Source organism: Acinonyx jubatus, chromosome F2 (assembly GCF_027475565.1).
Source record: "Acinonyx jubatus isolate Ajub_Pintada_27869175 chromosome F2, VMU_Ajub_asm_v1.0, whole genome shotgun sequence".
Taxonomy (NCBI): domain Eukaryota; kingdom Metazoa; phylum Chordata; class Mammalia; order Carnivora; family Felidae; genus Acinonyx; species Acinonyx jubatus.
The window spans coordinates 44,707,433-44,730,865 of NC_069394.1; the positions used below are offsets into that span (position 1 = coordinate 44,707,433).

General features: G+C 37.6%; 2 protein-coding genes across 6 annotated transcripts in view; both read left to right on the forward strand.

The window, feature by feature from the left end:
• PIP4P2 (phosphatidylinositol-4,5-bisphosphate 4-phosphatase 2) overlaps nt 1–5,087 on the forward strand; it is a 55,492-nt gene extending 50,405 nt beyond the window's left edge. For 2 of the 3 annotated variants that reach the window (XM_015082869.3, XM_015082868.3), the window contains exon 8: nt 514–5,087. In XM_015082869.3, the coding sequence (XP_014938355.1) occupies nt 514–657 (144 nt within the window). In that variant the 3' untranslated portion in view covers nt 658–5,087. The remainder of the gene's footprint in view (nt 1–513) is intronic. The other variant, XM_027064255.2, reaches the window with a different exon arrangement.
• A 3,510-nt stretch (nt 5,088–8,597) lies between these two features.
• CF2H8orf88 (chromosome F2 C8orf88 homolog) overlaps nt 8,598–23,433 on the forward strand; it is a 36,909-nt gene continuing 22,073 nt past the window's right edge. Inside the window, exons 1-3 of one of the 3 annotated variants that reach the window (XM_053208539.1) lie at nt 8,598–8,744; nt 15,973–16,071; nt 18,099–18,172. In XM_053208539.1, coding sequence (XP_053064514.1) covers nt 15,999–16,071; nt 18,099–18,172 — 147 coding nt within the window. In that variant the 5' untranslated portion in view covers nt 8,598–8,744; nt 15,973–15,998. Of the gene's footprint in view, nt 8,745–9,219; nt 9,356–15,951; nt 16,072–18,098; nt 18,173–23,433 lie in introns of those variants that run through there. The other 2 variants (XM_015082870.3, XM_027064260.2) reach the window with 2 other exon arrangements.

The window sequence follows — 23,433 nt, forward strand, 5'->3', positions numbered from 1 at the left end:
CACATTTATTATCATTTTGGGGATGGCTTATTTTTAGAGGAGACTGAAGCTACATAGTTGGCATGAGGATTATTCGGTCCCAGGAGAAGGAGGAGTTACTGATCTTTTTTGTCTCCATTTACTTCCCATGCTCCTTTGTGTCCCCTCGTCCCATATTATTTAAACACTCCTGTTGTGTCGTATAACACTACGGAGTTCAGATTACAGATTTAAATACTTAAAGTGGGCTTTTTTGTTTATTTCGTAATAATAATAATAATAATAATAAACTTAATCAAGTGGGCTTTTTTGTTTATTTCGTAAAATTTATAGTTAATGTAACTAACAGTATTGTCTTATTAAAATTTACTCTGTCAGTGATAGTCAACAAATTTGACAACTCATAGTTCGTAGGGATTTTATGGCCTCCGGGATAGATTTCATAAAAATCGCATGTAAGCCTATACAAGTTCTCTAAGCAGTGTTTGCTTAAAGTTTTTGATCTTTTATTACTATATTTGCTTTTTATTTTAGGTTGGCACCCAAGACTTTGCAAGGCGATTTCATGCAACCTATGTTTCTTGGGCAATTGCTTATCTCTTAGGTTTGATCTGTCTTATCCGAGCTTGTTACTGGGGAGCCATAAGAGTGAGTTATCCAGAACATAGTTTTGCGTAAGCTCGCTTATGATTCAGTGATGCAGGTGAGAGTATCTAGCAGTTCTTGATAAGCTACTCTGGACATCTTTAAATCATGTATCCTAATGGATCCCATTCTGGTTTATGTATAAAGTTTCAAGACTTTACGAGTATTTTATGAACAAATGCTCATTGCACTACATTATATGCAAATAGTTTGTTTTGCTGCTAGGGTTTCAAGCTCCGAATAATAAAAACTGTGTCTTCATGTTCTTTTACATCTCTTAAAGGTATTTTTGGATTTGTCACCAAACATTACACATAACATCACCCTTTCGTTATTTTTAAATCAGTTATTCCATTACTTGCTGATCTGTGAGTATTCCCAAGGAGTATTTATAAATGTTTCTACAAAAGCTTCACATTTATACTCACGTTTTAATTAAAAAGTGTCAAAATTGCTTGCTTTAAAATCTAAGCAATATGCATTTTGCTTGAACTGCTTACTGTAACTTTAACCTAAGATCATAGTGACCTTATTCAGGAAGAACAATTGAGTGTACCTTCAAAGACTTGACGTTCTTGTCAGATAAAAACCATTTCTAGATACTGTATGCTTGTTTTTTGTTGTTTGTAGAAAGATACAATATTTTGGTAGTAACTTAAAATACAAGAATGAAAATATTTATTTGTCCACAGTTGGAGATGATGTTGGATAAATGTTTTTTCTCAAAGATCACAGGAGTTTTGTCTTTCATTTTTGTCTGCTTTTTTATTTACTAATTATAAAAGTTCTGGTCTAGATTTATGAAACTTAATGTTAATCATCTGTATGTATTCCTTTATAGATGTTGGAGGAAGTATTTCACATAACATGTTTTATAAAACTAACCATTTAAACAAAGATATATTTACACTGGGTTGCCCTCCTTTTCATTAGATCATAATAAATTTTTCCTCTTTGGGCTAATTATGGACTACTTATATGAGAAGAGAGCCTATGACATTTTACACTAGCTAAAATGTGAAGATTAGAGGTAGTTACTCTTATCATTCTTTTCAAATATAGCTGGTCAGATAGTTACCCAATTTATTCCAGAAAGTAGATCAAAGACAAAAAGCAACATAGTTTTCTAAGAATTCACTAGGATTTAAGGAATCAGCTCTCGCACTGCCTATCTTTGCAGTTTTGAAAAAGAAATTGCTTAATTGAGAAGAAATGTTCTAACGCCTTTAATGTAGTAGAATTAAGATGATGAGATGATATGAGTAAATTAATTGGCTATTCAAGAGGTAAGAATAATAAAGTATTTATGTTCCTGACTAGTATGAAAATGTACTCATCAGAGAATTTGGAGCAAAATACATGTAAACTTAAAAGAGTAAATGATAAATGTCTAAATGCCGTAGCTCAGGATTATATGTACCTTTGAAAATACACTAATAAAGATTATTGTTCAAATACTGCCTCGTTATATTCCATTTAAAAAAAAATAAAATGGTGGGGGGTGCTTGGGTGGGTCAGTTGTCTGTGCTGACAGCATGAAGCTTGCTTGGGATTCTCTCTCTCCCCCTCTCTCTTTGCCCCTCCCCTAGTCACTCATACACTGTCTTTCTCTTTCTTTCTCTCTCTCAAAATAAGTAAGTAAACATTAAAAAAAATTTAAAAAATAAAAATAAGATGGTGTTTCCAAAATAGATTTGAGTTATTACTCAAAGGCGTTTTCATGTTTAAGAACATATATAATGTCGGGGTGCTTGGTTGGCTGAATAGGTTGAGTGACCTACTTTTGATTTCGGTTCAGGTCATGATCCCAGGATCATGGGGTTGAGCCCCACATCAGACTCCACATTGAGTGTGGAGCCTGCTTACGATTCTCTCTCTTTCCTCCTCTGCCTCTCTTGCCTGCTCGTGTGCTCTCTCTCTCTCTCTAAAATAATAAAAAAAGGAAGAACATTATATAATGTTTCTTCATCTAATATTCACTTATATTTTTCTAGTATTTTCATGGTTTCCTTTTAAAAGTATAGATTTAAAATCTATTTACAATGCACTTGGTGTAAGGTATGAAATAAGAATCTAATTTATTTCTTTTCTTAATGGTTAGTTGTACCTGCATTGTGTATTGAGTAACCAACGCATTCCTTTCCCACTAATTTGAAACCCCACATTAAATTGTATGCTGCATGATCTTTTTCCTTTTGGAATATAATTCCACAATAGGAGGAACCTTGGTGATCTTGTTCACTGCCTTATCTCCAGCATTTACAATAGTGTTTAGTGTATTTGTGTTCAACAGATTTGTTGTATGGATGAATAAATGATTGAATAAATTAGTGTGTTAAATTCTTATCCCTTGGGTCTGGACTTTATATTTTGTTACAGAATATATAGGTGAACATTCATATAATCTTCTGTTAAGTAAAAACTTTCTTAGTAAAACCCCAAAGCAGAAATCATACAAAAGGATTGATAGATTGTATGATTAAAAAAAAAACAAAAACACAAAACACTTCTGTGTGAAAAAAAAGTATAACGAAAGCCAAAAGATAAATTGTCTTTCTGAATTAGTAAGAAGAGTTAATCTTTGTAATATAGGAAGGGACTAAAGGCATGAAAAAAACCTATTCATGAAAGAAGAAATACAAAAAGTAATAACACATAATCAAAGAAAGTGAGTTAAAACATAGAAATACTATTTTTTACCTAGCATATTAACAAAGAATCAAAGAATGATTAATCCCTGTAATGTTGAGGATAGGAGGAAGCACGCACGCGCACACACACACACACACACACACACACACACCACACAGTCTTTGATGTAGTTATTCTGTCTCTAGGAATTTATCCTAAAGGTGTCCTGGATAAAAGAACAAATATATTTGTACAATGATGTTTATCACATTTGTGTTCATACTAGGGATTAAAAGCAAGAAGTCCTTCAATTCAGGAATAAGGGATAGGTGAAATAAGTTATAGTACACTCATAGTATGAAATAATAAGTAGTCATTAACAAAATGATGAAATTTCTCATCTAATTGAATTGGCAATGGCTCATAAAACATTGTGTGACTAAGTCAGATTACAAATCAATATGGACAATATAATCCACTTTTTGAAGAAAATGATTTTAGGTGTATGTGTTCAAAAAACTAAGGAAAATTAACACTAAAACATTAACAGGGCTTATTCCTGGGTGATGGAAGATAGTCCAACTTTTTAAAAGTTTCTGTGCCAGATTAACAGTTGGAAAGTAAGTTTTGCTCTTGATCAATAGATAAGAATGCTATGTGATGATCACGTTCCATTTTCATTTAGCCTCTTGAAGTTTTAAAATTTATTAAAATCCAAACCAATGCATTTCATTGATAAAATCTTAAATTTTAAAGTTAACCAATTATATATTTAGGCTAAGTCCTTTATGAACTAAAATAAATTTTTAATTAAATCACATTTATGAGACTCTGTACCCAGTTTTAGTCAAAGTAGAGCATTTCTTCCAATGCCTGGTACAGATACGAAACACACAAAGGGCTGGGAAAATGTTTTTTGCAAGAATAGATCATAGTCACTAATCAGAAAAGGATTCTTTTTGTCCCCTGCCGTCCAAAGGAGTAAAAGATGGCTTAGTTCTTCTTAGAAAAGAGGGAAACAATGGAACCACGATCAATTATTCTTGAGTAAGTCATGTGTGAGTGTGCATATGTCATTTAGAAGATCCTAATAATGCTGTGTGTCAGGTACAGGGCTGGCCTCACAGCACATGCCGTTTAACAGCCACGAGAAGCCTAGGAAGCACATGTTCCCGTTCCTGTTTCACCAGAAGAAATTGAGTGTCACTCTCTCGTAGATGAGCATTTTAAGTAGGACAGGCATCTGCATTCAAAACAAGCACTCCTGGGTGGTTTTGGTGTAGTTTTCCCGGATCCTACTCTTGAAACACTGCCCTATACCATGCACACACATGTTCGCATCCACCTTCTTGGGCATTCACATTTCTTGTATAGAAAAAGCTTTCGTTGGATATGAGTAAATAACACCATTTCCTTTGTTTAGCTTTTGTTTTTAGTTTTGATTTAGCTATACCTGTGCCTGTATGTTATGAAATCATAACCTTTTCCATGTGCATAGTCTCACAAATTACTATAAAATGTAAATTTGCACTTATTTGGTAGGTTTGGTACACATGTACACATATATCTATATCTACGTATGATATAAGCACTGACGAAAAAACCCCTAGTGTTTACTGATCTGCCTTACATATATATTGATACTAAATCTCTATGTCATAGTTATGACCCTACCACTGAAGAAGTTCAGAGTGGCTAAATAATTAAAGGTCATTCAGCTTATATGTGATGGCGCCCGCTGGAATCAGTCTGTCTGCCTCCAAAATTGATCTGCTTTCCAGTACAGCAGGAGATTTTATTGCGCTTTGCTCTGTAGAGAGTAACTTGACTTTTGTGCCCCCTGCTGTTCATTGTCTGTAACTCATTTGTGGAAAGAAAATTGAAAAATGTTTGCCCTCAGTATGTATTTCACAAAGAATAGAATACTTTTGTTTAAAAAATACTTTTATGAATTCGATGTTATATCCAGCTTTATTTAAGAGCATTTTATGTAATAAAATATTACATGTATTTATTTTCTTTATCATATAATATCATAAGACTAGCTAGGAATATCACCTACTAACTATGAGGAAATTGACAATGAATTTTAATGTAACTTCTTTTAATATTGATAGCAATAATAAAATGATTGTTAAATAGCACAAGATGCTAAAAAGGGATTTGTGAAGGTTTTTAATTTAAAAAAAAATTTTTTTTTCAACGTTTTTATTTATTTTTGGGACAGAGAGAGACAGAGCATGAACGGGGGAGGGGCAGAGAGAGAGGGAGACACAGAATCGGAAACAGGTTCCAGGCTCCCAGCCATCAGCCCAGAGCCTGACGCGGGGCTCGAACTCACAGACCGCGAGATCGTGACCTGGCTGAAGTCGGACGCTTAACCGACTGCGCCACCCAGGCGCCCCCAAACCTTTTTTTTTTTTTTTTAAACCAAAGTGAATGTTTACTTAGAATGAGAGAAGCAATGCAATGACAACCAGTTACAAATTTTAAAAAGCTGACTGACAAATGCCAGGCATTAAAAAAATCCTTAAAAATATTTAACTGCCTGAACCACCCCTCTACTTAACCTATATTTTTAACTTCGAAGTATTTTTTTTAAAGTTGATTTATTCTGAGAGAGACAGAGACAGAGAGAAAGCAGTAGAGGGGTAAAGAGAGAAGGAGAGAGAGAATGTTAAGCAGGCCCGACTCCAGGCTCAATCCCAAGAACCGTGAGATCATGACCTGAGCTGAAATCAAGATCTGGACGCTCAATGGACTGAACCACCCAGGTGCCTAACTTTTATGTATTTTGATTGACTCTTCCTTTGAAAATTTTGTAACACATTTTCTTTGTGAAAGTAAATAGTTTGGTAATATCTTCAGCATAGTTGATCAAAATTTATTTTTTATTATTGAAAATTTAGAGAAGTTGATTTCAATCATAACTTATTTAGTAATAATATGTCAGGTTTTAGTAGTGCTAATTTTGGGGAAACCTGTGGAGTTCCTTATGTGAGCTTAGTGATTACAGAACATTTCAAGTTTTTCTTGATCAGTGTGATTAACCTTAAATATTTTTGAAATTACTAACCTGTTGCCAAGCTGTTGTCATAGAAGGGTATTATCAATTCTAGACTATCCTTGTAGATGCTAGTATCTCTACTCAAATGAACAAGAAATTTTTTCAAGTTTAAAGTTTCAGTGTATTTATAGGATTCATTCTCCTTCAATTACCAAAAAAATTTGGAGTCTATTACTTCTATTTAAAATGTGTCTCAGGGCACCTGGGTGGCTCAGTGCCTCATTTCAGCCCAGGTCAGGATCCCAGCGTCATGGGATGGAGCCGTGCATCGTGCTCCGCACTTAATGTGGAGCCTGCTTCGGATTCCTCTCTCCCTTTGCCCTCTCCCCCTCTCTCACACTGTCTCGCTGTCGCGCTGTTTTTGGTTTGATCAAAAAAAATTTTTTTTTCTTCTGGTTCACTTTTTTGTCACAATAATTTCTGTTGATTTCATATAGTAATATATACAAACTAATTTTATTGTGTGATATATATAAATGTATATGTTATAATGTTAAATATATTCTTGAAGAAAACTTCTGTTTTGACTACAGATGAGAACTGAATCCTACACTTATAATTTTCTACATCTTGGGGGTTGGAAAGATTTGACTCCATTGTCCACAGACTACTGGTGCTCCATGCCTCTGACCCTGCACTTTTTAGGTTCTGATGCCAGGTAAGTTGTCTCAGTAGGGGTAGGAGTATTCCTGGAAGCTATTTCTACATCCAAATAGCAATAACTTGGGGGGCACCTGGGTGGCTCAGTCAGTTGAGCGTCAGACTTCGCTCAAGTCATGCCATGATCTCACGGTTTGTGGGTTTGAGCCACAAATCGGGCGCACTGCTGTCAGCCTGTCAGTGTGGAACCTGCTTTGGATCTTCTGTCCCCCTTTCTCTGCCCCTCTCCTGCTAGAACTGTCTCTGTCTCTAAAACATTTAAATAGCAAAATCTTAACGTTGCATGAAAGTGCTTCTGAAACCACACCTTTTTAAAAATGGTAAATCCTATCACATTAGTGCCCCACAGGAACCCTTCAATGTTTCCCATTGCTCTTATAAAATTAAACCTCCCTACTGGAACCTACAAAACCTTGTATGCTTTTGGCTTTTCCCATCTCTCCAAACTCATCTTCAAGATTCTCTTCTTGCTTTTTCTCTTGTCCAGCCATACTGATTTCATATCAGTTTCTGAATTTTGCCAAATTTTGTTTTTCTTGCCCCAGGGCACTAATATCTAAATTTTGCTAACCTAGACACTTTTTTTCCTAGTCTTCTTCATCAGCTTTAACGTGTACCTGGATGATCCCTTTTCAGAGAGGCATTCCTTCTTACCCTATTCTAGACAAGCTTTCTTTTGCCTTTACACAACCTCCTTTGGATGTTACTTGTCTTTTGAGTTCTCTAAATACTTCTTCCAGAATGCATGAATTTTCTCAATCAACCTCCCTTTCCTAATATTCCATTATTGCCCATTAAATGCCTATGACATATGTCTGTATGTATATAGGCATATGTATGTATGGCTATATATTTTCTGTATTTCTAAAATAGCTGTTTGGATACCTCAACTTAAATATCCCATTATAATATATTTATGAGTCCCACTCTGAATTGATCATTTCCCTCCCCAAATCTGTTCAGCCTCTCGCATTCCCTACCTTATGTTACCACCACCTATTCACTTGTTTGCCCAAGTCAGAAACTCACGAGTTACCTAGATTCCCTTATTCACCCTTCCGTCCAATCTGTCACTAAACGTTGATTTCACTTCAGCAATATCGCTCAGATCTTCGCTACTTCTAGGACATAATTTCTTACTGGAATCATTGCAAATGCCTCCCAGGAAGCCTCCTCGTGGGCCTATTTAACACTGCTGTATCCCCCTGCCCTCAAAATCTGCTCTCTATAACGGCAGTCAGAATGATCTCGCAAAATACTTAAAAGGACAAACTAAGAAAGAGTTAAGACCTAATTCATGTCCTCTTCTGTTTCATTTCCCCACTATCCGTTCCCCAACCCCAGCTACCCCACACTGGACATTTTGCCTTGGGCACTTTCTCCCCTCCTTTCCTGCCTTCTTTCCTCGGGCCAAATGCAACACACCAGGGGCCCAGCTCTGAAAACCGCTCCGACGCCCTAGCCCCGAGTCAGGTACTGCGCTCCCAGCCTAAATCTGCTCCTCCGGCACAGTACTTAGCATGCCCCCCACCCCACCCCCCCCAAGTGCCAGCTAGCGCAGGCGCCCGCCGGGCTGTGAGCCCGGGGACGACCAAACTACCCCGTTCCCCCGGGCAGCCGCCCCACGCCTCCTGCCTCCTGCCAGCACCCAGAGGGGCGAATGAAATGAAAGAATAAAGGTGAAGGCTGAAAATAAAAGATTCGGATGGAGGTGCTTCAACCATTCTTGGTCTTTGGGGACGGCAGTCTGAGTGAGATTAAGGTAACCGTTGCTGGCAGCTCGAATCCTAGCAGGACTCGGCGGGGAGAGCGGCCCGCGCCGTCGGGGCCGGCCGGCATCTCTGACGCGGGAGGCCTCGCTCACAGAGGCGGCCTCGTTCACAGTCGCTGCCTGGAGCCCGACGCCCGCCCGGCGCAGGCGGCTCGCCTCGCGTCTCCCAGTCTCCGGCGAGCAGGGCCGCCGACTGGGGTCCCGGAGGCTGTTTATGCGGGCGCGCCCCGTCCAGGGCGAGCCTGCCAGCACCTCGGAGAGGCCACCCCCGGCCTCCTCCGCACTGCGCGCGGGCAGCCAGAAGCCCCGCTCGCCCAGCACGCCCGGGGAGGCGCGCGCGCTGCCGGCTTAACGGTTCTGGCCCCGCGCGGCGGAGCTCCGGCCCCGGCCCCGCAGGCCCCGCCCCCGCCCCCGCCCCCTCCCCCTGGCCGCCTCGAGCCCCTAGGAGCCGCAGTCGGCTCCGCCTCCGCTGCCGCCGCCCCCGGCCTCGAGCGGACGCGCGGCTGGAGCCGTTCCCCGACGGGCAGCGGGGCGCTGGGCCGCCGCGTTTGGGTTGAGCGCGGCAACGCTGCTGCCCCGAAATCCTCCCCGATCTTGAGGCGGTAGGTGGCTGGGGAGGATGAACCGATCTGGGGGGTGGGGGGCAGAAGTCGGGCCCGGGGTGTGAGGAGGCGGTGGGCGCCCTCTCCGAGCTCGGACCCCGGGAGAGTTGTGAGGGAGGGCGTCCCCGGGGTCGGGGGGGACAAATCCGGCAAGGCCCCCCAGGGCCCCCTAGGTGGGTGGTAGAGTGCTAAGGGGGCGAGGCTGTCGGGAGGAAAGGGTGGTGACTGTTGTGGGAACACCTGGCGAAGGGCGAGGGGCCAGGGGCCGAGGGAGAGTTACGCTGGTGAGGGCATAATTAAAACAAAAAACAAAAACGCCAGAAAAAAAGTAAGTACATAGCGCCCTCTGTCCCAGGACCTGGTCCTTGGTGGTGCGATGGTTTGAAGACTTTGTCCCCCATACCCTGGCACCATCACTACTAATTTGAGGCAAATTTCAACAGTAAATCAATAATTAATTAGATTAAATTACAGACAATAAAAAAGAAAGCCCAATAGGAAAAAGAGAGCCAAGAAACATAGATACGGTTAATTCGCAGAATCAAATGGTTCGTGAAAGTAACTGAAGGTATTTCGCAGAAGTTGTAAGTAAAGATACGCCATTAAAAAAACCTGAGATATAACTGATATCTAACGGTTTCAGGTTTACGGCATAATGATTCAATATTTGTATCAAGAGGTTTTAATTACTGATATTTTAGGCAAAGTTAAAGAAAAGGACAGTTACATCAGTTATGACCACAAGCGCACATTATCTGGACAGTTTTTATCCTACCTTAGTGTTAAATTTTGTTTGTATTGCAAGGTACATCACAGACCAAAAAGGTTTTTTTTGGTAAGTTGTAAAGAGAAGGTATGAAATGGAAAGTATTTTATGGAACGATCTCTCCTCTTACAGCTTTTTGATAGTTTAAATTTTTCTCTCATTTGGCAGCCTGATTTGTGGAATATAAAATATCTTTTATCACCTAAGTCGTAATCGGTTTATGTCTTAACTCCCCTGTATTTCCTTTATATTATTTTCATCTATCAGTTTATCAGTCTGTGCTGTTTACTTGCAAAGAGCATTTGGTTTCAAGGAATCCTAACTTAGCATAATAATATTTTGAAGTTGAAAATTGAGTTTAAATCCTGTCTGATTATCACATGGGACATATACATGAGGTAGATGAAGGCATGGTCTTTCCACTTCTCAGATTATTTAATTTTATATGATTGTATTTCTTTTTGTTTTAATTCCAGTGTAGTTAACAAAGTGTTATGTTAGTTTCAGGTGTATAACATAGTGATTCAGCAATTCCATGTATTACTCATTAAGATAAGTGACTCTTAATCCCATTCACCTATTTCCCTCATGCCCCTGCTTCACCTTCCCTCTGGGAACCATTTGTTCTCTATTTTTAAGGGTGTAGGGTTTTTGTTTTTGTTTTTTTTTTTAATCTCTTTTTTTTCTTTGTTCATTTATTTTGTTTCTTAAATTCCACAAGAGTGAAATTTCGTATTTTGTGTTTTTCTGACTGGCATATTTCGCTTAGCATTATACTCTAGATCCATCCATGTTATTGCAAGTAGGGGGGATTTCAGTCTTTTTTATGGCTGAATAATATTCCATTGTGTGTATATGTGTATATATAAGCGTGTGTGTGTATATATATATCACATACTCTTTATCCATTCATCTGTATGATCTTATTAATTGCAGCAGAATCATCAGCATTTTCTAAAGAAATAGAGAATTTAGATTGGAAATTATTAGTATCCAGCTTCTAAATACAGTACATAGTATTTTTCTTAAGTTGTGACCCGTGGTAAGTTTGGCACTGTTATACCATGTCTACAGAATAAGGAAAGCATAGTAATCATGTAATTTATTTAGTATTCTAAGAAAAATTATAAATTGAGGAAATGGAATATATGTATATATATATATGCTAGTTTATTCAGCAAGTCTATTTATGTATAAATGTTCTAATTCATTAAAAAAACCCCCATATACGCAGTGTCCATATGGAATAGTAGAGAGTCCTATGTCTTTCTTTTACTTACCAAACATGCAAGTTTAGAGACAAGGGCATGAACTTTATAGTTAAAATCCTCATTTTTGCCATATATATACTAGGTGATCTTGAGAATCTCTCTTCTTTTTCTGAGCATCAGGTTTTACATCTGTAAGATGACTAATAGTGATTCTCTACAGTATTTAATGTGTGGCTCAAAATGAAATAACATATGTAAAGCATTTAGCATGTAATAGGACCTCAAAAATGGAGTTTTAATAAAAAATGAATGGCATACGTTGCATAGTGAGATTATGTCCCAATTGGTCTGGGACATTGGTGGGTCCTTAGGATTTATATTTAGTTTGAAATTTTTTTTTTTTTTTGAACAGAAAAGGAACCTAAGATATACTTTAGTATTGCTAGATGTAGAATAGCAACTGAAGCTTTCTGACATGGCAGTTGGCTTTTTGAGATGATTTGTTGACTATGTGTAAACTTGAAAAAAAAAAAACTATTCAGTAGCTAGTTCTCAGCATGTATTAATAGAATGAAATTTTTGAGATGGTGGATCAAAATGCTTTTTTAAAAAATATACCACAAAGCTATATATTCATAGTTTAAAACACAACTCTATGATTGGCTAACTACTTGTTATCCAGTGTTTTAAGTACAATTTTTTTTTTGCTTCTGCAAGTGTTGTCCTTTGTAACAGTTGATACCATAAAGGCCTACCCTAGGTAGTATTAGTAGCTTCAAAGGAAACTTTTGGAGCTCTATATTGGGTGAGTGAAGCAGGCATTAGTTTAAGATTGAAGTTATTTTATATAATATTTTTGTAGTTAAATCTTTATGATTTTTGACCTAAACCGAGAGTTAGGCTTTGGTTTGTGGAGTCCTGTCCTTCATAGATTTCAATCCTGTGATTCAGTTTTTCAATAATAATTACTGTAATAATTAATGTAAATACTTGCCTTTTCCATTAATAACACTGTTTAAGACATGATGCTGTTGTATACTGTGAATTCCAAACTTATTCCCTATAATGTCAGTGTCTGTATACAGACACAGTTTACTTAAAAAATTAAATACTATATGACATCATCTTTTCTCATTTCCTTAACTGATAGGAATTTATGTATCTGGAGCCTTTGCTATATTTTTCCTACTATAAATTGAAAGGGTGGGCAATACTAAAAGATCTTTTATTTTTTGTTTATATACTTGTGTTGCAAAATCATATAATAGTTCTGTAACTCCCCAACTCTTGAAAATCCCTAGTTTGAATACCATGGATTTGCATTGCTCAGCAACTGGAAAAAACTTTACAACCTATCAACTCAATTTCAGCTGAGCAGTGAAAAACAAGAAAGTGTGTGCCAGAGTACTCTATTGTATTCATTAGGGTTAGTATTCATTAGTTTCATATGGGAAACAGGATGGAAAGTTACTACATGCTAGTATTAGGGTCCTAATTAAAATGTCTAGGATAAACATTAAATAACACAACATTAGATTGCTTTTTGGTCCTTATTTAAAATTTTCTTTCCACATAGAAAATGTTCAATAAATATTTGTTTGAAATATTTTTTGCTACATATGCTTATAAGTTTTTTTTTGTTTCTTATTATATCAAAGTTGTATTGCCAAAAAGTACGGACGGCATGAGTTTTGTTTAGAAGGTTGCTAATAGCCATGTTGAAATACCAGTTAAGAGACACATCGCAAAAGCTCCATAGGTATTAATGAGGAATACTAGCTGGCTCTCCAAACTTCAGGAAAAAGTAACTGTTTTTGCACTTCGTTATCAGTGCTAACTTTGAGAAGTTGTTTATAAATTTATGATTTTAACATTTGAGTAATGTTTAGAGCCATTTTTTTTACTTATTGTTTAATTGAAATCCAACTTAGTTAACATACAGTGTAATAATGATTTCAGGAATAGAATTTAGTGATTCATCACTTACATATGACACCCAATGTTCATCCCAACAAGTGCCTCCTTAATGCCCATCCCCCATTCAGCCCATCCCCCCACCGAACACCCCTCCAGCAACCCTCAGCTTTTAATCTGTATTTAAGAATCTCTTATGGTTTGTCTCCCTGTTTTTTGCTTCCCTTCCCCTTTGTTCATCAGTTTTGTTTCTTAAATTCCACATATGAGTGAAATCATATGATATTTGTCTTTCTCTGATTGACTTACTTTGCTTAGCATAAAATGTCCCAAGGCATTTATAAATAGGTAAAAGTATGTTTTTGGAGCTAACAGGGAGTTATTAACCCTATTACATACTTAGGGAAACAGTCATTTAGGTAATGATCTGCTTAAAATCATATGGTTGCATTTGTCTCTGGATAAGCAGATATAAAGTCAGGTGGAATTTTATTTTTAGTTTTGTCTTAATAGGCATCATAATTTGAAAAGCTATATCCTATTCAGGCATCAGAAGGTTTTAGTTATATTTAGAAGGTATTTAAATTTATAGATTTATTTAGTAAAACCAATTATGTTGCAGGTACTATGATATGAAGATAAATAAGATACAGTTTTTTCAGTGTCAGCTAACTCGGTGTAATCAAACACACGAAATAGATTTACTGTGGTACATTTTAGAATAGTTAATAAAATACGGTAGGGGTCAGTGGAAGAGGAAAAATAAATTATTGTTATTTTACTGTCAACTATTTGTTAGGAACTAGAAAGCTTCATGTGAACTATTTTATTTAACGTTACTGTTGAGACATGAGAATATTTTCCAAGCAAGTAACTTGACCTTGGTCTTGAAAAACGAATAGCACTTTGGGAGAAGAGCAGCAGGGAGAGTGAAGGAACTCCAGAATGTATAAGTATAGGGTAAAACAAAATAACATTTGTGAATTCAACAATCTATTAAACACCCACAGTGTTCTAGACACTGTACTAGACACTGGTGATAGACCTGTGTGATAGAACTGTAATTTAACGGTCAGGTAAAAGGTAATTGCGACTAGTGCAGTAAATACCACATTGGAAGAGGGTAGATACAGGGGTGTTTTGGGAGCACATAAGGGTACGAACCTGTTCAGTTCTGCCTGGGTATGGGGTGGAAAATGGTTGGGGAGATTCTTGATTCTTTTTGGCCAGAAGCGTGAACATGGCATGCTATTACTTCCTAGACTCAGGATCTTGGGCAAGATACCTAATTTCTCTAAGCTTTATCTGTAAAATTAGTATTATTAAAAAATAATGAGGCTAACATTTATTGAGCTCTTACTGTGTGCCTGACATTGTGCTAATACTTTATACATATAATTTAGTTTTCACATCAAACCTAGGAGGTAGAGGCTACTGTTTTCTGTAGTTATATAACTAGGTGCTGGAGCCATAATATTAACAACAGGTAGGCTCACCTGAGACCTGAGATTTCACTCTTCATTGTGCCTAATTGATAGAGTTGTTCTGAATCTTAAATAACGTAACTTAGGTAAATAGTTTACTCTGCATGACACATGGATTTTGGCCTCTGTTTCTATTATGAATAATCCAGGAGGTGATGAGGAACTGACGTTTTCTAAGCAGGTGTGTGTATGTAAAGGGATCATAGTTTGGAGAGAAAGAGGTTATATTTACCCATTTGTTCAGCACCTACTTTGGATCCAGTCCAGGTACTGTTAGTTGCCAGGGAAAGGGGGTGAATGAAAATATTGTTCCTCAGTTACAGAATCTGCTCCTCACTTTTGCCAAGTATGGAAGACAAACAGCCATTATGTAGAGTACAATGTTCTTAATGCCATGATGTGGGCATAATCTCTGTGTCCCAGGAACATAGGGAGACAAGGAAGTTTTTAAATCCCACTGAGTGATCAGGGAGATGAATTCAGAGTTATTGTGGAACCAAAAGAGTAGTGGTGAGAATGAAGAAAATAGATTTGAGAAATAGTTTGGAAGTAGAATGGACAGGAATTAAGAGACTAATGGTGTGGAAACTTTTATTTTAGATCTTATTTAGCCAAAGTTGGTCTGAGGGAGTTGGTGAAGACTTTAAGGATTGCAGGAGGACGAGCATCTTTGGAGTCAAAGTAATGAATTTGATTTTGGATATGTTGAATTTGAGGTGTCTGTGATAAGATATAAATGGAAATATCTTTAGGAAAATAGAACTGGGATTTAAAAGAGAGGTAGGTGCTATATGTATAAATTAGGGCATGTCTATCATGTAGATAGGTAGTTGAAATCATGGGGAGAGTAGATCAGGTCAACGAAGAGGATCAAAGCCAAATTTGGAAGAATTCCTGAATTTCATTGGAGAAAGGAAGAGGAATAAGCTAAGGAAGTTAGAAGAGGTAGTCAAAGGTATAGGAAACCAAAAGAAAAGCCAGGCAAGTTAAAGGAGTAAAATGTTTTAAAAGAGGGAATGTTCCATCGTGACAGATGCTATAAAGATTGTCACATATTATTTGAAGGGCTTGTGATTTTTTCCACCTTAACTCCTTAACTTATAAGGTGTAGGTATCTTCACATGAGTGTTGTGGTTTTATACACACACACACACACACATATATGTATATATGTATATAAAATTTGTTAAAGCATTTTGATTATCTTGTCGAAAAGATCAGATGTCTTTTTCCCTCTTCAAGTATGGAACTTCAAGGTCTTTGTGATAATGGAAACCAAAAAATTGATTGGTAAACCGCTTCAACCAGCAAGACCTGTTCGTCATCTGACTTCTCCCCCTGGTAAGTAATCTCGGGTATACATCTTTAGAGATGAATTGGATAATGGCTAAGTAGTATTTGAAAGGCGAACTCATATATAAAGTGATTGTTTATGGTGGATAGAGAATAATGAAAACTAATGGTCTCCTTTGTTTAAAGAGTTTAAAAGTATTACCAAAGAAAAAGACTCTTACTAGTCTCCCACTGCATAGGCTACCGGACCAGCAAAGGTAGGAAGAAGAATAGGTCTTGCCTGAGAAAAACTGTATGTATTTATTTTCATGTCTCGTTTTCATGGTTAACTGGCTTCTGCTTAAAATGATATTCTCAACCCAAATTGTGCCCGGTGATTATGGTCACTGTAGAGCAAAGCAATCATGAGGGAGAGAGAATTGGCCTTAAAAAAAAAATTCCTAACTGCATATAAATGAATGAATGGATGAATTAATTACTGAATACAGGCAAAACAACAGTTACAGGTTAGGGCTATACCTGAGTTGGAACATACAGTATTATTTTTTGGAAAATCTAAACAAAAATTTCTAAAATTAAAAATTTCTCTTTTGCTCACAAAACTAGGATTTGGGATAAATTCTTAAAATACTTTCCTTAATTGGAATATTAACCTTTTAGTTTTTCATTGTTGAAAGAATGGCTTCTAGTAACTTAGGTGTGTGTGTGTGTGTGTGTGTGTGTGTGTGTGTGTGTGTGTGTGTATACACATACATGTATGCATTTTTAATCAATTAATTATTAAATTAATTAAGTTAAATTAAATATTAATATACAAATCTATTTCTCACCATCCTATCAAAATACTCTTTGGTCCATCCTATTAAAATACTCTTTGGTCCATGTGTTCAACTGAGTAACTTGCTATTCAGAAAAAGGAAAAAAAAATAGCTCTTTTGTTGGGTGCAAAGATGAAGGAGAAAAGATAGAAATGGCACCAGTTCCTCAATCTTCTGTTTATTCTCCCATCCTTGGTTCTTACAAGGAAGATGGTCTCTACTTTGGTCATGTTTCTTCTGAAGATGGCTGTGTGACTTAAGACAGAGAAATGAAATTAAGGAATCTTCTGGACCATAGCTTTGGCAGTGTTGATGCCATGTCCTCTCTCTCTCTCCCTTTCTTTTAAATGTTTATTTATTTATTTTTGAAAGCGAGCATGAGCACGGGAGGGGCGGAGAGAGAGGGAGACAGAATCCCAAGTAGGCTGCATGCTGTCAGCACAGAGCCTGGCACCAGGCTTGATCTCATGAACCATGAGATCATGACCTGAGCCGAAATCGAGAGTTGGACGCTTAACCCACTCAGCCGCCCAGGTGCCCTGATGCATCTCCTTCTGGTGTGCTGAAGAAGCAGTTGTTTAGGATCAAGTCTCAGATTTTCTTGTAAAGGGAAGGGTATAAAGCCATTGGCAGCAGCTCCTTCTGTGACCAGCCTTTTCACAGCATCTCTCACTCCCTCGTCTGTACAGATGCAGTTTTTTGTTCATCCTTTCCCTCCAAGGCCCTTGTAGGGGCAAAAGGTAGTGGGCTCATCTCTCATTTAATTATATCCTCTTAAGATCCAGAAAGGAGTGGGTTTATTGGGTGGAAAAGCTTAATAAATCAGAAATTAATTTTGGCCTTTTTCAATATACTTCTTCTGTACTCCTTAACTAGCTCACATCCCCCCAAAATTGTTTTTAAGATCCAGATAGAATTACTTCCTTTTGCGAAGCTTTCTTCTATATCACAAAGCCCTAGTATCTTCTCTGCACCTCTCAGATAACTTGTTTTTATCATAGTAATTGTTTATGAGCTTGTTTCTCAAAACAGACCATGAGCTCTTTTATCTCTGAACTCTTTTCACACTTACATACCCATTCCGTAACATAGTGGGTGACATTTCATAGTGTTTTATAGTGTTGAATGAATGTTTGTTGAGTAGAGGAACCATCAGAAAATATTTCAAAACAGTGCCTAGAATATTTTGGGTACTTAAGGTTTTTAGGTTGTGGTAATGGGTATTTAATGTAGTTTTCTTTTTTTCTGTTCTAATAGGAGCAGTATTCCCTTTCAACTTTCAAAACGAATATCCGTGCAAAACTCAGTGCTTACAAAGCGGAGTTAGCAGAGTAAGTCCTAGAAATTATAATAAAATGAAGCATTGCAGACTGGAAGGTAACATTTGTTAGATGGGTATTTTATGCCGGGCACTGTGCTGGGTGCTTTATATAGTTTTTTTTTTTTTTTGGAATTATTTTTGAAGTTATTTTTTAAGTTTATATATTTATTTTGAGAGAGAGGGGTGGGGAGGGGCAGAGAGAGAGGGAGAGTCCCAAGCAGGCTCTGCACTGCCAGTGTGGAGCCTGATGTGGGACTCGAACTCACAAATCGTGAGATCATGACCTGAGCTAAAATCAAGAGTTTCATGTTTAACAGACTGAACAACCCGGGTGCCCCATGCTTTATATACTTTTTGAAATTATATTAAAGAAAATTATACCTGTTGCCCACCGTTTTCAAGCCTAAACATTTTGCTATATTTGTTTGTTTTAGAAAATGTTAAAGAAAAAACCTAACTAAGATAATGTTCAAAACCCTCTATATCCCTCCACTATCTCATTTTCTTTTTTTAATTTTATCTCCTCTGATTTATTCTCAAGTTAGTTAACATACAGTGTAGTCTTGGCTTTAGGATAGAATCCCACCATTTCATTTTCTTCACACCCTCCTCTTCTCACTCCACGTGTAGGTATGTGAGAATAGTTCGCACTGTGCAATGGAATCTTATTTTCTCCCGTCCCCAAGCATTGCATTAGGGGTGTGCCTTGGGACTTGTCCTGGAGATGGGTCCAGAGAGGGGGTAGCCGGCCTGAGAGAGACGCAGCCACATGCCAGGGTTCCGAGAGGAAGACGAGCTTGAGCCCCGGCCCTGTCACTTCCCAGCCCCGGGACCTGGCGTGAGTGATTTCTTTCACTTGTCAGAGCCTCAGTTTCCTCACCTGAAAATGGGGCTACCAGGTTGGTGTACGGAGGAGGCAGCAGTGAGCTGAGGCTCCCAAAGTTCTGAGCACTGTGTCTGGCATGTCGTAACTGCGCTCCGTTTGTGCAGCAGTTCTCCCGGCTGTGTCTGTGCACCGTGTCCCCTCCACCATCCCCTTGTCTTCTCACCTTCCTTCTCACCTTCTCCCAGATGTTCTCGATTTGTTACTGTTTTCATGAATGTGTTCACACTTTTGCTACAACGAATAGAATTGTTTTAACTGTTTTGTAATTTTATATACACAGTACTGTACCCACATGTGTTTTTGCCACTCTTTTCTCATTTAGGTTTATGTTTTAAACTATCTAACTTTTTGAATAAGTACAATAATCAAAATTGAAAACATGCAAAATGGCACGAATGGAAAATTTCCCTGCAATCTCTATCCCGTAGTCACTGATTTCCTCTGATCAGAAGTAACCATTCTACCAGTTTCTTACGTAGATACTTCTAGAAATAGATAATGCATGCATAAGAATAAGTATATTCATAATAAATAGAATATTAGGCAACTTGTAAAATGAATAAAGCAGTTCTATACGTGCTGACATAAAAAAATCTCTTTTTATATACAAATAACTACATTTATTTTGTTGTTCATTTTCTCTTGATGGGCTTGGCACCTGTTTCTATATTATAGTAAATGCTACAGCGAACATCCCTCCATATATTTTATACATGTTTGAGAGGTTCTCTGCGTTATAAAACTGAAGTAGTAGTAGTATGTTAGCAGGTAATCTTTATAAGAAACGGGTGGTATGTTTTCTGAAGTGGTTGTACTTACATTCCCACCAGTAGTATGTGCCGGTTACAGTTGCTTCAGAGCCTACCACTTTTTAGCCATTTTAGGATGTGAGTGTTAGTATCTAATTATATTTTATTTATTGATTGATTGATTGATTGATTGATTGATTTATAATTTGCATCCAAGTCAGCATATAGTGCAATAATGATTTCATGAGTAGATTCCAGTGATTCATTCCCTATGTATAACACCCAGTGCTCATCCCAGCAAGTGTCTTCCTTAGTGCCCCTCACCCATTTAGCCTATCCCCCCTCCCACAGCCCCTCCAGGAGCCCTCTGTTTGTTCTCCATATTTAAGAGTCTCATGTTTTGTCCCCCTCCCTGTTTTTATATTATTTTTGCTTCGCTTCCCTTCTGTTCATCTGTTCTGTATCTTAAATTCCACATATGAATGAAGTCATATGATATTTGTCTTTCTCTGACCGACTTATTTCCCTTAGCATAATACCCTCTAGTTCCATCCACGTTGTTGTAAACGGCAAGATTTCATTCTTTTGATTGCTGAGTAATACTCCATTGTGTGTGTGTGTGTGTGTGTGTGTGTGTGTGTGTGTGTGTACACACCACATCTTCTTCTTTTTTTTAATGTTTATTCTTGAGAGAGAGAGAGAGAGAGAGACAGAGACAGAGTATGAGTAGGGGAGGGTCAGAGAGAGAGGGAGACACAGAATCCGAAGCAGGCTCGAGGCTCTGAGCCATCAGCACAGAGCCCAACACGGGGCTTGAACTCACGAACCGTGAGATCACGACCTGAGCTGAAGTTGGATGCTCAACCGACTGAGACACCCAGGCGCCCCCATTCCACATCTTCTTTATCCATTCATCTGTCGATGGACATTTGGGCTCTTTCCATAATTTGGCTATGGTCAATAGCCCTGCTATAAACATTGGGGTGTATGTGCCCCTTCAAAACAGTACACTTGTATCCCTTGGATATATACTTAGTAGTGCAATTGCTGGGTCATGGGGTATTTTTAACATTTTTGAGGAACCTCTTGAAGTTTTCCATAGTGGCTGTACCAGTTTGCATTCCACCAGCAGTGCAAAGGAGATCTTCTTTCTCCACATCCTCGCCAACATCTGTTGTTCCCTGACTTATTAATTTTAGCCATTCTGACTGGTATGAGGTGGTATCTCATTGTGGTTTTAATTCGTATTTCCCTGATGATGAGTGATGTTGAGCATCTTTTCATGTGTCGGTTGGCCATCTGGATGTCTTCTTTGGAAAAGTGTCTGTTCATGTCTTTTGCCCACTTCTTCACTGGATTATTTTTTGGGTGTTGAGTTTTATAAGTTCTTTATAGATTCTGGATACGAATCCTTTATCTGATATGCCTTTTGCAAATATCTTTTCCCATTCAGTTAGTTGCCTTTTATTTTTGCTGATGGTTTCCTTTGCTGTGCAGAAGCTTTTTATCTTGATGAGGTCCCAATAGTGCATTTTTGCTTTTGTTTCCCTTGCCTCTGTAGACATGTTGAGTAAGAAGTTGCTGCGGCCAAGGTCAAAGAGGTTTTTGCCTGCTTTCTCCTATAGGATTTTGATGGCTTCCTGTTTAGGTCTTTCATCCATTTTGAATTTATTTTTGTGGTGTAAAAAAAGTGGTCCAGGTTCATTTTTCTGCACGTCGCTGTCCAGTTTTCCTAACACCATTTGCTGAAGAGACTGTTTCATTCCTTTCGATATTCTTTCCTGCTCTTGTCAAAGATTAGTTGGCCATATGTTTGTGGGTCCATTTCTGGGTCCTCTATTCTGTTCTATTGATCTAAGTATCTGTTTTTGTGCCAGCACCATACTGTCTTGATAGTTAGAGCTTTGTAATACATCTTGAAGTCCGGGATTGTGATGCCTCCAGCTTTGGTTTTCTTTTTCAAGATTGCTTTGGCTCTTTGGGATCTTTTCTGGTTCCGTACAAACTTTAGGATTGTTTGTTCTAGCTCTGTGAAGAATGCTGGTGTCACTTTGACAGGGATTCCATTGAATGTATAAATTGCTTTGGGTAGTATCGACATTATAAAAATATTTGTTCTTCCAATCCAGGAACATGGAATATTTTTCTATTTTTTGTGTCTCCTTCAATTTCTTTCATAAGCTTTCCATAGTTTTCAGTGTGTAGCTTTTTCACCATTCCTAGGTATTTTATGGTTTTTTGGTGCAATTGTAAATGGGATTGGTTCCTTGATTTCTCTTTCTTTGCTTCATTATTGGTGTATAGAAATGCAACTGATTTCTGTGCATTGATTTTATATCCTGAAACTTTGCTGAATTCATGGATCAGTTCTAGCAGTGTTTTGGTGGAATCTTTTGGGTTTTCCATATAGAGTATGATATCATCTGCAAAGAGTGAAAGTTTGACTTCCTCCTTGCCAATTTGGATGCGTTTTATTCCTTTGTGTTGTCTGATTGCTGAGGCTAGGACTTCCAATACTATGTTGAATAACAGTGGCGAGAGTGGACATCCCTGACCTTAGGGGAAAAGCTCTGTTTTTCCCCATTGAGGATGATATTAGTGGTGGGTCTTTCATATATATGGCTTTTTATCATTTTGAGGTATGATCCTTCTATCCCTACTTTCTTGAGGGTTTTTATCAAGAAAGGATGTTGTATTTTGTCAAATGCTTTCTCTGCATCTGTTGAGAGGATCATGTGGTTTTTGTCTTTTTATTGATGTGATGTATCATATTGACTGTTTTGCAGATGTTGAATCAGCCCTGCATCCCAGGTATAAATCCCACTTGGTCATGGTGAATAATTCTTTTAATGTATTGTTGGATCCGGTTGGCTAGTATCTTGTTGAGGATTTTTGCATCCTCTAATTATATTTTAAATTTGCATTTTCATAATGATTAATGAGATTGAGCATCTTATCATGAACTTATTTGCCATTTGTATTTTTCTTTTTTTCTTTTTTGGTGAAGTGTCTGTTCAAATATTTTGCATATTTTTAATATTTGGGTTGTTTGTCTTTTTATCAGTGAATTGTAAGAGTGTTGAAAATTAGTATATAATATGTGTGTTTATTTCTAAACTCCCTATTATTTATTGATTTATGTCTTTTCCCCCCACTTTATGGAGGTATAATTGACATGTAACATTGTGTCAGTTTAAGGTGTACACTGTGATGATGATTTGATACATGCAATATGTTGCAGAATGTTTACCAAAATCAATTTAGTTAACACACCCTTAATTTTACATAATTATTTTGTTGTTGTTATGGTGAGAACATTTAAGATTTATTCTTTTAGCAACTTTCAGTTACACAACACAGTATTGTTAAGTATAGTTACACACTGTACATGGGTCTCCCATATGTCCATCTTTTTGTCAACATCACATTTTACTTATAGACTTCTGTAGCTTTATGATAAGCCTTCATTTCAGATAGTGAAAATTCACTAACTTTATTCTTTTTCAAATTTGTCTCAGCTCTCTAGGTCTTTTGCATTTCCATGTAAGTTTTAAGTGAGCTTGTCAGTATCTACAGAAAGTCTGTTGGAATTTGATTGAGTCTAAAGATGAATTTGAGAAGAATTAACAACTTAAC